We start from the raw sequence: 13,522 nt of genomic DNA on the forward strand, positions 1-13,522 counted from the left end.
TCAAATCCTGGTTGTCCCATTTAGCCTGTCAGAATTAACTGGTGAATAAAAGGACTTCCATTGAGATGGACAACGTCAGTTGTCACCATTGCACAGAGGGAGCTGGGTGGGTCAAGTGCTCCTATAGGTGTACACATTGTTAATGATTGTGTCAACAACCTGCTCGATTTCCCTTGCCTCACAACAGCACTGAAACTGAACTCAAACCACCCAAAGCAGAGGTCAGCTTGCCCCTATCCTCAGACACACAGTTATAGCTGTGTTTCTGATTTATGTCCAGCACAGAAACACACTTCGGAACTATAATAACACTAAACCAGAAACTTGAAAACTTTTCATTGATTTGTCATGATTTCCTGTCAGTAAACTAAATCCAACATAGTTGTGACCCTATGTGGGAAATGGCTAAAAACAGCTACACTGACATAGTGCCTTTTCTCCAGATAAGATTTCCAGGCACTAATCTAATTAAGAGACATGCAGGGGTGTTATGGACATAAACTCGGAGAGATCTGATCTAGAAGCGGAGATGAGGCTTAAGTTGCTTGTACAAAGATGGGAGAGAGTTGCATTCTTTTAGTTTGTGAAAAGATGTTCCCCATTTCGCAAGACTAAGCAAACATGAGCCCACGTTTTAAGGTTCAATCAATCAATCAGGGATTTGTAAAGCGCACTACTCACCCGTGAGGGTCTCAAGGCGCTGAGGAGGGGAGGGAGGAGAAGGTGGAGGGGGAGGAAAGGGAGGTGCTGCTACTGCTCGAACAGCCAGGTCTTGAGAAGTTTCCTGAAGGTAAGGAGGACTTTGGTCTGGCGCAGGTGGGTGGAAAGAGTGTTCCGCGTTTTGGCGGCGAGGTGTGAGAATGATCTACCGCCGGTTGTAGTTCTGCGGAAGCGTGGGACGGTTGCGAAGGTGAGGTCGGCGGAGCAGAGATGCTGGGTCCGGGTGTAGAAGGAGAGTCGTCTTTCGAGGTATTCTGGTCCGGTGTTGTGCAGTGCTTTGTGAGCGTGGGTGAGGAGTTTGAAGGTGATTCTCTTGTTGACTGGGAGCCAGAGCAGGTTTTTCACGTGGTCTGTGATATGGCAGTGGCGGGGGATGTCCAGGATGGGGCGCGCAGAGGCGTTCTGGAAGCGTTGCAGCCTCTTCTGGAGTTTGCCCGTGGTTCCTGCGTAGAGGGCATTGCTGTAGTCCAGCTTGCTGCTTACGAGGGCTTGGGTGACTGTTCTGGTTTTGGTGGGTATCCATTTGTAGATCTATCGGAGCATGCAGAGTTTGTTGAAGCAGGAGGAGGAGATGGCGTTGACTTGCTGGGTCATGGATAGTTAGGGGTCCAAGATGAATCCTAGGTTGCGTGCGTGGTCGGTGGGAGTTGGAGCAGTTCCGAGAGTGGCAGGCCACCAGGAGTCATCCAGTGCGGAGGGGGTGGAGTCGAAGATGAGGACTTCCGTCTTGTCGGAATTGAGTTTGAGGCAGCTGCTCTTCATCCATTCGGCAATGGCCTTCATTCCTTCGTGGAGGTAAGTCTTGGCGGAGTCCTTGGTGAGGGAGAGGATCATCTGGGTGTCGTCAGCATATGAGATGATGTTGAGGTTGTGGGATCGGGTGATGTTAACGAGCGGGGCCATGTAGACGTTAAAGAGGGTCGGGCTGAGGGACGAACCCTGGGGTACGCCGCAGATGATTTTGGTGGCCTCCGAGCGGAATGGGGGGAGGCGGACTCTCTGGGTTCTGCCGGTGAGAAAGGAGGTGACCCAGTCCATGGCTCTGTCGCGGATTCCAGCATTGCTGAGGGGTGAGCGTAGGGTGTGGTGGCAGATGGTGTCAAACGCGTCTGAGAGGTCCAGGAGGATGAGGGCCGCGGTTTCGCCGCTGTCCAGTATGGTTCTGATGTCGTCGGTGCGGGCAATGAGGGCGGTTTCGGTGCTGTGGTTACTGCGGAATCTGGATTGGGAAGGGTCCAGGGTGCGGTTCTCCTCTAGGAAGCGGGTTAGTTGCCTGTTGACGGCCTTCTCGATAACTTTTGCTGGGAAGGGGAGCAGGGAGATAGGCCGGAAGTTCTTGAGGTCCTTTGGGTCCGCCTTAGGTTTTTTTGATGAGGGCGTTTATCTTGGCATGTTTCCAGCTCTCCTGGAAGGTGGCGGACTCGAAGGAGCTGTTGATGATCTTCCGTAGTTGGGGTGCGATGACGGAGCTTGCTTTGTTGAGGATGTGTTGAGGGCAGAGGCCAGATGGAGAGCCGGAGTGGATGGTGTTCATGATTTCAATGGTGTCGTTGTCCTTGACGGGGGTCCTGGAGAGCAGGAAGTTGGTCGGAGGTGAATCTGTGGTGTTGGTGGTTGCCGGGGGGTCTGGGTGCTGAAGCTGTCGTGGATGTCTGCAATCTTGCTGTGGAAGTAGGAGACTAGGGAGTTGCAGAGGTCTTGGGATGGCGGGATGTCGTTGGCTTTGGAGCTGGGGTTGGAGAGTTCCTTCATGAAGTTGAAGAGCTCCTTGTGGCTGTGTGCGTTGTTGTTGATTCGGTCTTTGAAGGCGGTTGTTTTGGCGGCTCGGATGAGTTGGTGTTGTCTGCGGATGGTGTTTTTGAAGGCTGTGTGGTTGTCCAGAGTCTGATCTTGGCGCCACTTTCTTTCGAGTCTTCTGCAGCTGTGCTTAGATTCGTGGAGATCGGCGGTAAACCAGAAGGCCTTTCTGTCGGTGTGTCTATTGGAGGGATTCTTGATTAGGGCGAGAGTATTGGCACAGGTGTTGACCCATTGCCTGAAGTAGCGGGCAGCTGCATCAGTGTCGGTGGTGTCAATGGGTGGATTCTGGGAGAGGGTTGCGATAAGTTGGTCTTCGGTAACCTTGTTCCAACTGCGGTGGGGGATCCTTTGTGGGTGGTGGTGTGTTGTGGGTTTCTTGAAGGAGGAGTGGATGCAGCAGTGGAGTTCGGTGGCGTGGCTGAAAGAGATGTGATTACTGGCGGAGAAAATAGGGTTGAGTGTGTGTCCTGCGGAGTGGGTTGGTGTTGTGACGAGCTGTTTGAGGCCGAGGTTGGAGAGGTTGTCGAGCAGGGTGGCGGTGTTGTTGTCGTTGGTGTTCTGTTGTCGTTGGTGTTCTGGAGGTGGAAGGTTAAGTCTAAAAAGAGGAATCACCTAATGGTGAAGCAGTCAGTTGGATGGGGTCAAGGGAGGTTGGTCCCAAGTGCTTCAAATGTAAAACAGTAGGAGCAGGGGCCTAATGTTTTACTGAAAAGCTGAATGCTTAGGGCGCTTAATTCAAAGACACCATAGTCTTGATTCCACCTCAAACCTCTTTTATTCACCACCCTGCACTTCTTATTTATCTCACTCTTCTAAGTTATTTTTCATCCCTGTTTGTCCTTGGCCCAGGATTGGCAGTCAACTGGAAATGCCCTGAGACAAGAAAAGAGATGTGCCACATACATGTTGAACAAGGCTTGTCACCACAGTTGATTTCAGCTGAGGGTAAGGGAGTGCTGTAGAAGGAACTCTTGAGTTTGTCCCCTGGGGAAGGAACAGAACGAGGATGCTGGCCATGAAGTGTTTGCTAGTGTGGCATATATCGACAGGTGAATGTTTTTGGTCTGTTGTGCTGTATACCATTGATAAGTCCAGCTTAACGAATAGATCGCATTGCTCCCTCACCAGCCAACTCCAAAGCATCACTGCAGTAGTGCAGCAGGTCCCATTACCTTGGTTAAATCTGATAACAAGAACTGGAAGACTGATGGTAAAATGCAGATTGGTCAACATTTTGGACTCTTAGTGCTTTTCAGAAGAGGAATCAGTACTTCTTTTTAGGCTGGTAGGTATGGTGGAAGCCGTGGCCAAAAGCCTAACAGTTCTACTTACCTTCTTAAAGGCCGTTGCAAGGTAGGGCAGAAATGAGGAAGGCCTAGTTTTTGGGAATAGCCAATAGTGGTTGGTAGACCTGTCAGCCTTAAGGTGGTCTTCCCCCAATCTTTTTGCCTTCCTCCTCTTTTTGCTGATCTTGTTTTTGTTGGCCTTAGGACTCTGCACACTTTACCACTTTGCTAGGCCCAAAACTTCTTTTTTAATACATATTTCACTCCTAGGGTAGCCCCCGGACAGCCCAGAGGGCAGGGTGCAGTGTATTTAATTCGTTTTGCATGTACCTTCAAATGTTACATGTCCTGGTAGTGAAAATTCTTAAAGTTGTTTTTCACTACGGCAAGGCCTACCTCTCCAATAAGCTGACATTGAAGTTACCTTATTACATTTAATAAGTAATTATCTCCAAATGAGAGCAGGGTAGCCAGTTATATTTGGTGTATTTGGAATTGTAATAAAAACATGTCTCTCATGGTAAAGTCAGATTTTACATTGCAATTTTGAAAATGGTACTTTTGGAAAGTTGGCGGTTTCCTGCCTTAGCCACCTAGTGCCTATAGTTTGTCTTTGGGCTACATGGCTGGGTGTAGCTGACAGTTGTGCTGCATGCATTTCTCCTAGGCAGCCACACAGAATAGCGAGCTTAGGTGTGCATGGATGGGCCATCACTGGCAGAATGGGAGGGCGCAGCTGGGCACTGCACTTCTTACACTCTATTAGGCTGTGTCCTTTCTTCACAGAAAACGGCTGCATACCCCTGTAGTTAATCTGGAGCCAGGGCAGCGAAGGCAGGGATTTTGTGCACTTCAAAGAGAATTTCTAGAAGCGTCTCCCACCTTCCAGAGGAAGGGAACTGGGTGTAAATATTGGACCTCAGAAACCAACTCTTTAGTTGACTTCTGGACCTTTGGATACTCTGCCAGGAAGAAGTACTGTTTTGCTGTTGAAAGGACTGCTACTCTGCTGGACTTTGGCCTTTCTGGACGACGCTTTGCTGGACTGCTGCTTTGTTGTGCTGACCTGCTGCCCTCTTGCCTGGGTGACATGGGCTAAACCTGCATCTGGTGAACCTATGACTCCAAAGTGACTGCAAGGGCTAGTTGCCTAACCTTTTGACTAGAGCCTCAGGGACAGAAGGCTCCAAGAATCTTAATCCCAGAAGCTGGACTCTGCCATCTGTAAGTCCTACCCTGCCAACCAGACCTCGACCCTTGACAGCGGGCCTGAAGGTGTTCTGCCAACCCATCTGTGGACCCAGCAGAACCAACGCATCGCCTCTGTTGTGCGGTGCAATCCTGCGCATAACTGACTCATATCTGGGTTCTCCTGACCCAAGGACTCCCCATCGACCTTGTAGCCTGCAGCAGAACTGCTGCCTGTACAAAGCTTTCCTGATGCAGGCCCTTGTACCTCAAACCACTTGTCGACAGCAGCCTTGACGACAATGCAAGTTCACGCATCACAGCTTCACAGCTCCTCAGAACTGATGCATTGCCTCGACTGCCCAACGCATCCTTGACTCCGGACTTTGCATCCCTAACCTTCATTGACGGGGTCCTCAACGATGACGCAGGACCTTGCATCGCAGTTTCGCAGCACCTTTGAATCGACTCATCGTATCAGCTGAGCAACGAATGCTCAGTACAGGATCTCACGATGCTCCACAAGTAGGACCCAAGGTACTCCTGTTCAGTGGGTCTAACTGGATCCCTGTTGCTGGCCTATGCTTCATCATGGTCGACCTGAACTTGTGACTTTGACTTGGTCCAAATTCGATCATATATGCACAGTTGGCTCTTTATTCTTTTTGGTGCCATTTTCACCTTGCATATTTTAAACTTGCATATTTTCATTTCTGATGATTGAAGATTTGTCATTTTGGTCTTGTTTTATTTATTGAATAACAATCTATCTTTCTAAATCTGGTGTGGAACCATTTTGTTGTGTCTTTTCACTCTGTTACTGTTTGAAGTGTTGCACAAATAATTTTACTCATTGCCTTGAAACCTGACTGCTCTGTGCCAAGGTGCCAGAGGGTTGAGCACAGGTTAATTTAGGGTTTGCTTGTGACTTGACACTGACAAGGATTGTAGTTTCTGCTTGAGTAGGGTTATACCCACCTCAACCAGGAACCCAGTTTCTTACAGTGATCATATGGGAGATTAGGATGTGAAGAATTTGGCTAGGGAATCTGTTGTTATCCTGAACTCCTGTTTTACAGTAACCATGTTGCCCAGTAAAAATATTGAGGTCAGCATGTTACTCTTGAGATGGAGTGAGAGATGAACGTATGTAGTGGTACTTATGAAGCACGTACCTAGATGACTTGCAGTGGAAAGCTGAGCAGAGGGATGAGCCCAGTGGTACCATTCATGTTCATTAACGCAAAGCAGGTTGTGCACAGGCTCCTAGATGGTGGGAAGACAGATAGAGCTCTGCAGGTGGAGACTGACACATCCCAGTACAAAAGCAATCACAAACAAAAATTCTACTAACTACCCTAGAGAATCCATTGGTTTGAGGAAATCTGCTGTAAAACCTGTCCCCTTGTCCACCCTTTATTAAAAAGTTCAGGCATAGGCATTTTAACATATCCAAGCTAATTCTCCTAATTTCCCTTCTCTGGATTTGTCTTTTCTCTCTCCACCTCCATCCGTGACCCAGCGAGTTTCCAGACGGGTTACACCGTCACAAACGTGGGAAGTAACACCCTTCGCGCCCCATACCCCCCACCCCAGGACAAACTCAAAATCAGGGTCTATGTACTCTGTCTCTTTTTATTATCTTTTTAATCCTGAAATAATAGACTAGATTAGTCAATGGCTTGCATACTAAACAAAATAATAAAAAAAAAATGTAAGCCGTACACATTCAACTGCTAATATAAATTGATATTATAAACTAATCCTAGATTGCCCAACTCTCTTTTCTCTAGATTTCCCCACACAGTTTTCTCTAGATCGCCCCACAGCCATACAAAGTGGACATCTCTTTCTCTCTTCCATACAGAATGGATCCCTCCTTCTTTACTATTACGTTTTCAAGAGCTTCCTGTCCACTAATAGTTTGCTTTATAAGAACATGTTTTGTGGCTGCATTCTTGGCCTCTAGAATATTGTTTGGAGTCCTAGGTTGAAAGCACAGTATCTTTACTGGTGCCGTTTTGGTAGGCCAGCTTATTGCCCTACGCCAGACATGACATTTGCCCTCTAATGCCATTTGTGGACCTGCATTAATTGCCTTCTATGTATAACTTGCCTTATTTTTACACCAGTTACCTCCTGTAATACACAGGCAGCTCCAACACGAAACATATGCTTTACTTCAGTGCTTCTTAACTTTTGACTTCTGTGCACTCCCACGTAATCATTACTGGCCCAGGGGACCCTCACTGAATTATTATTGGAAACCAGGGCCCCCAAATGAGTCATCACTGGAAGCTGGAGACCCCAGCCTAAACATTTTCGATGATCTGAAACACAAAATAATGCATGTAAAATTCAAAAACAAACATTCATCAAACAAATACGCCAATGATTAAATATTTCATTTTATATCCATAAACTAATATAACAAATAATCTAAATTGTAAATTGAATGGGAAGGTTGGAGTTTTTCTAAATTCAATTGAGGCCAACTTCATTTTTAGCCTTCAATTTCAAATTCCTTAACATTTACAGAACGTTTTAAAATGTTCAGCTTTACATTTTGCTTCTTTATTTATATACACTTTGTTAATATCTTAATATTATTAAATTTTATAAGCAGTCGCAACCTACTGAGTAGGCTTCGCACAACCCCCTCTGTGATATCGACGTTCTAGCTGCTGAGCATTTTTTTATATATTTAAAATTGCTTCCTTAAAAATTTCACAATAGGGTTTAAGGGCTCTAATCTGTTAGTTATGACTGGCGATGTTCCAGATTTTCTTTGCATTGTAGGGACTCACCAGAACAGCAAAAGGCATATACCAGGTATTACCGTAAAATATTATGTTATTCCTGTGAAATGTGTTAATTTAACTACAGCAATCGTGCCATATTTCTATTTTATAGGCTGTAAAATATCACATGTGCTCTAAGGCTACAGCACACCAAGCAGGGATTTCCCAAATTTGAAATTTGTTGAGGGCGTTTTGGGATAAGTAACAAACTAAGCAACACACTAATTACAAGGACATAAATAAATCAGTGATTTTTGTTTTATTTTAATTTTTTACCACATTATAATCTAAAAACACGTTTATTTCCACAGGTGAATTAAAGGAAGATGGAACATTCAGAAAAACAAGGAGTTTGTAAGTCACCAATCATGAGTTTACTCAGACTGTCAGTACAGACTGTATCTTTATGATATTTTTAAAAGGGGTCTTCATTTCAGGGGGTTGTATTTTCAACCATATTGCTTTAACAAGTAAAAACTTTTGCATAGATTTACATTGGTACATTTCTGACAGATTAGCAGATGCTATAATGTAGGTTTCAGGAGCTATTGTTACTTTCTTGCTTACTATGCAATAAGGACTTATTTTATTTCTTTACATCTCAGAACCAAAAGCAGGTATTCCAAGTAAACACATGGGCCCTCATTATGATCTTAACAGAACACCGCCAGCGCGACGATCCCCCGCTGGCCGTATAATGTTTTCCCTGCTGGGCCGGCGGGCGGAAACAGTGTTTGCGGCCACTGGACCAGCAGGGAAAAGGGCCTTAACATTGACGGAGGCTCCAAATGGAGCCGTCGCCAATGTTGGTGTACGGCAGGTGCAGCAGCAGCACCCGTCATGCAGATCACTGCCTGACCAGCGCTACGGGGTACTGCAAGGGGGCCCCTGCACTGCCCATGCCAAGTGCAGGGGCCCCCAGGGGGGCGCCGGAGCACCCCTTCCACCAGCCTTTCCCTGGCGGGTTCCCCTGCCAGAAAAATACTGGAGGAAAAGGGATCATTATCCAAAGTGCAGCGCTTGCAGCACTGACCCAGTCGGATAATGATTTCTGTCATCGTAAGGCTGCCTGTCAGCTGTAGCATGGTGGTGGTAGAAGGTCGCCTGTGGCGGTCCCCACAGCCTTCATTATTTGGTGGCTGAGCCCGCTCAGCCGCCAATGTTCATAATGAGGGCCATAATCCTGAAACTGCGTCTGGCAGGTATGAAGAAGTCATAATACAAACCCATTCCCAGAGACCTGGTCAGCAGAGGATCCATGAAACTGCTGTCAATTTCCCTGTCTGTTGATCAATAGGTTACCTACGTGGGCCAGAGGTCTAAAGGGAGGCCTAACAGTGAGCAAGGGGGTCAAAACACTTTAACTTGCCTCAAGGTGGTAAAGCAGTAGGCCGTTACAAGGTGATGGGGTTATATAAACTGGAAAAGGAAATAGGGTGGATGGTTGTCTATATTCTGATGGCTGTGAGGCAGTGTTTGGTTGAAGGATTTAGTTGAAGGAAGAGAAGTAAATTATCTTAATCTCACCACAGGGGTAGGAAATGGACAGTGAGGAGTTACATATATTGAACACAAATGTCTACAGCACTCTGGTAAATAGTGCCTGGCAGTAATACGTGCTTGCATAGTTGGGAAATCAACTATCATGAAGATGTTGAGATGTCAAAGATGTTAAGGAGGATGAAAATAAGGGACAGATGGTTGTGATGGACAGGTGAGGATATTGACAATAGGTGTGAAGGTATTTTCCGTGGAATGTCTTTGTCAAAAGTCAAACCTTATTGAATCTAGCAGGTTGCCGGAAAATTGGCAGAATGAGTCCAATTAACCCTTGAGGTTCAAGGTGTTCAGAAATTGGGAGTTGAGCTACTGGGTAGTATTTGGATGGAGAAGAGATGTTGGCTGTGTTTTTCTTTTCAACAGAGTCAGAGTTACCACAAATATAAAGAATTTCGGGTAAAGAAAAGTCGTTAAAAACAGTTGCAAGATATGTGAAGATGATTCTGGAGGAGATGGCCTTCTAGTTTGAGAGCTGACAGGATCCAATGGAATACTGGATGGATTAGCTGGCATTAGGATCAGCTCTAAATGTGAGGAGGAGGTGAAAAAGGTGGATTCTTCTGAATGATAGAGGAGGAAGGTTAGTTGTAATGGGGAACATAAGAAGAAATAGTAGCATCTTGAAGGTGCTGGTTTTTTGTGCTGGAGGAGAAGTATGATTTGGCATCACAAGCCATGAGATTAAGAGGATTGAGTTGGAATGGGAGGCGTGGGAAACGGGGGTTTATGTATGTATTGCGCAAACATTGATTGAGGAGTTGAATGAAGTAATGAGATTTTGGTAGATAGTTCAATGGGACAGTAATATGACGCTGCTAGCATGTCTGCGACCACTTCATCCATGTATAAGTGCTTCTTGTGCTAGACCTCTTTCATTTATGAAAGTGTGCATCTGCCTCTTGAGTGCGTAAATTAATTGGTGAATGTGGGATTGAGGATGAAGAGCTTTGGGATTTGGCAGTGCTGAGGAAATAGTAAGAGTTGAATTCTTACTGCCGCAGAAGATCACCAAAAGAGTTCTAAGTTGTGGCATTATAAAGAGGAGCCATTGCATTGTGTATCTGTTTCAGGATGCCTGGGGTTGCGTTTGGTGAGAATTTTACATTTTGATACAGGGCTTTTGCTAGTTGAAGCTGAGGAAGGAGGAATATTAGTTATCATGTTGGTCAGGAAATAGTAGTGTAGGATGGCTGTTGTCAGGGCAGTGGAACAGCAAGGTAGATTTGAGGACCAGAGGTCTAACCCAGGAGAGGGTGTTGAGAAGGTAGTGATCACTCTGTTGATCAGAGATGAATGAATCAAAGAGTAACAAGGCCATGAAGTTTTCAAACTTGGGGCTGATGTATTTGAGGGAGACTGGAACAGATATTGATTTGATTGGCCTGATTCGATTGATTTGATGTAAAAGGGTTACTAACAAGCAGGCCAGCTCTTCTTCTCCTCCATGATATACAGGGTAGGTAAATGAAGGTGGCATGGTCTCTGTGGAGTACACCTGATGGTATTCTTTGGTCTAGTGCTTAATTTGTGCGGAAGATCACAGGGTGTGGACACCTGCTCTCAATTAGGCAATTGAGACGTATTTTTCCTCATCATACTTTCACTAAGAGCAAGAGGGAGGGATCACCCCTTGCAAGTGATGAGCTTTGCTGAATGTCCTAACTCTTCATTCATGCTTGCTTCAGTGTCCCAAGACTTGAGTTTCTAACTGAGCAGCCTTGGGCTGCAACTCCCAGTAGCATGGGTCACAACATCTTGCATAAAAAAGTAAAACATCTCCACTTTGAATCTAATGATACATGTCAAAAATTGGTCAGGCTATAGCACCATGAACTGCATAAGAAGGCACCAAACAGTTGTTGGAATTTATTTTTTCCTACTGCACGGAGAGTTCCTCCATTCAGAACTGTATCTTTTCGAGGGTGAAGATTGTCATTCAAGGGTGAAATCCAACACAATGTCCTCCATCTACACATGAGAAAACCAAGACTTGCTTTCCCTTTGCAAAAGTCTGGAACCTTGGCTCCTCCAAAGAGCCTTTCTCTAGACAATTATTTGTTTGTATAGTTTGTCCAGCGTAGAGACATTAGAATTGCTGCAAAATATGCACCTTACAAATGTTAGCGGACATTATGTTGCAGTCCTTTCAAATAACCTCACATCTCCAGTTTGCCAAGGCCCCGTGATGGTGTTTGTATATTCTAAAGCTTGGTGATTGGTTAGCTCAAATGTAGAGCACTCATAATGGGGAGGAATATTAACCTCAAGTCCCTCAGCCTCAAAATATATATGGGTCTATTTGCAGCACTGTGTGTGTGCATAAGTAGTGGTACATGTATGTTACAAACATAACTAGAAGGCAACATGGTCAAGAGCCCCAGAAACGATGAGGTCAATATGAAGGGGAAGTAAGGGGAGATTTCTAGTGTGCAGGGGGTGAACAGGGAGTAATAGAGTACCTCTGCCTTAATTATGCTATCTGATACTGAGTGTGATTTTAACTATTTGTTTAGTGCGCATTTCTTGCTCCATTTTCTGTAAGCTTATGTGAACATGTGCGCTCTCTCTCCTATTTGTTGTGCTCCGTGGCCCAATGACTGCTACCCTGAAGGTCTGGTTATCACCATCGCTGGGGCTACTCTTACGACTTCCCACCGACCCCCGTGAATATGAAGAGAAGCTTATTGTGCCTATTGTGACACTGGCCTTGTCATCGACACATTGTCAGTCTTCCACTTTCCTGACAGTACTCTTGCTGTTGTGTGATGTTGGGCTTGGATGTATGTCTCTTTCCTCATGATCTGGAACTGGGAAGTCCAGCTATTGGTGCCAAAATAGTGGCTGTGAAATTGTCCGAAACAAGTAGCATTGACATTTTGACTCAATAATTGTAATGTTAATGAGGACTTGGACGGCTGGGCCTTGATCAGGACTATGAGACGCACGTAACACCTCCATTAAGAAGTGCTGCCACTCAGTCTGGAAGAGGACAGTCAAATGTCAAAGAAAGTCTGGTGTCTATCAATTTGCTGTCTATAAGCAAGAAAGGCAAATATGTTGCTTGAATAAACTATAATGTAGAGGGAAGCTATTGTGGAGTGGTTGAAAAGTGCCCAAAGTGCATTTAATGGTAATGGTGGTGGGATGGATGCTCCCACTTACCACAAATACAGAATGGTCCAGGATTGCACAAGATCCCTCGGTTGCTACAGAATATCAGCAAACAGCAGAGATTAATGACTGGACCTCAAGGGAACAAAACTCACTAAATAGCAGAGAGAAGAGGACGATTGTGGGTATCTCAAGATTGCCGACGAGCAAAGGACTTGAGTTGTGCAGTCAATCCGACCCCATGGTCAGTAGGTATTTGTTTCTACAGATGGCAGGGTGGTTTCCGGTGTTATCAGAATGTGTCCTGTTGGTGCAGAGCATTCTTCTCCTGAACTGCAGCTGCTGAACATGGATTGCTTGTCCCTGAGCGAATACACCAACTCTGAGAGTGCTTCTACAGAACATAACTCCTCATCAGTTGTGCATTGATACTCATTTGAATCCTGATCCAAGGAGTTTGATTCCTGAAAGTCCTTGTTGTGTTTTACCAACTGGGTTCGATCCATTTCAGCTTATTAATTGTGTGAAACTATCCCATCTCAGCATGGCTATGATTACGTCCTCTGATATCTCCTCCCGTCTTTGGACCATCTTCTCTTTAAGCAGCTCTGGGGTGTGATTTAGTGCATTGTTTCGTCACTCTGCTTTGGTTTCTCACTCTGGATCCTCCTGGCACTTCTTCTTCCTGCTAAGTCTGCTGTTCCTGGTGCCTGTCTTGGTCTGTTTGCCTGAAACTCCAAAGTTTTTTTCTGCTCTAACTTTTCCACTGGATTCTGGAGTTTTCTTTCGTCTTCATTGCATTTCCCTTGTCCTCCTGCTTCAGTATTACATATCTTTTTTGTGTTAGGAGGAGAAGAGCGGGTGACTATTTCTTGGTACCAATACAAGAAATACACATTTAACTCCACAAAGACCAGCCATTGCCAGAGCTAAACCGCCAGTCTCACTGCCTTACCTCTTTTGTCACAACTGAGTTGGCCTATTGTTACAAACAAATGCCATTTGGACTTTACAGATGTGCCAGATGTCGCACATTTCCAAGATGATACTTTGGTG

At 45.5% G+C, this 13,522-nt stretch overlaps 1 protein-coding gene across 2 annotated transcripts in view; it reads left to right on the top strand.

The window, feature by feature from the left end:
• LAT2 (linker for activation of T cells family member 2) overlaps window positions 1–13,522 on the top strand; it is a 129,572-nt gene that overhangs the window by 26,810 nt on the left and 89,240 nt on the right. For both annotated transcript variants that reach the window (XM_069226897.1, XM_069226896.1), the window contains exon 3: window positions 8,107–8,149. In XM_069226897.1, the coding sequence (XP_069082998.1) occupies window positions 8,107–8,149 (43 nt within the window). The remainder of the gene's footprint in view (window positions 1–8,106; window positions 8,150–13,522) is intronic.

The sequence above is a fragment of the Pleurodeles waltl genome, chromosome 3_2, assembly GCF_031143425.1.
Source record: "Pleurodeles waltl isolate 20211129_DDA chromosome 3_2, aPleWal1.hap1.20221129, whole genome shotgun sequence".
Lineage (NCBI taxonomy): Eukaryota > Metazoa > Chordata > Amphibia > Caudata > Salamandridae > Pleurodeles > Pleurodeles waltl.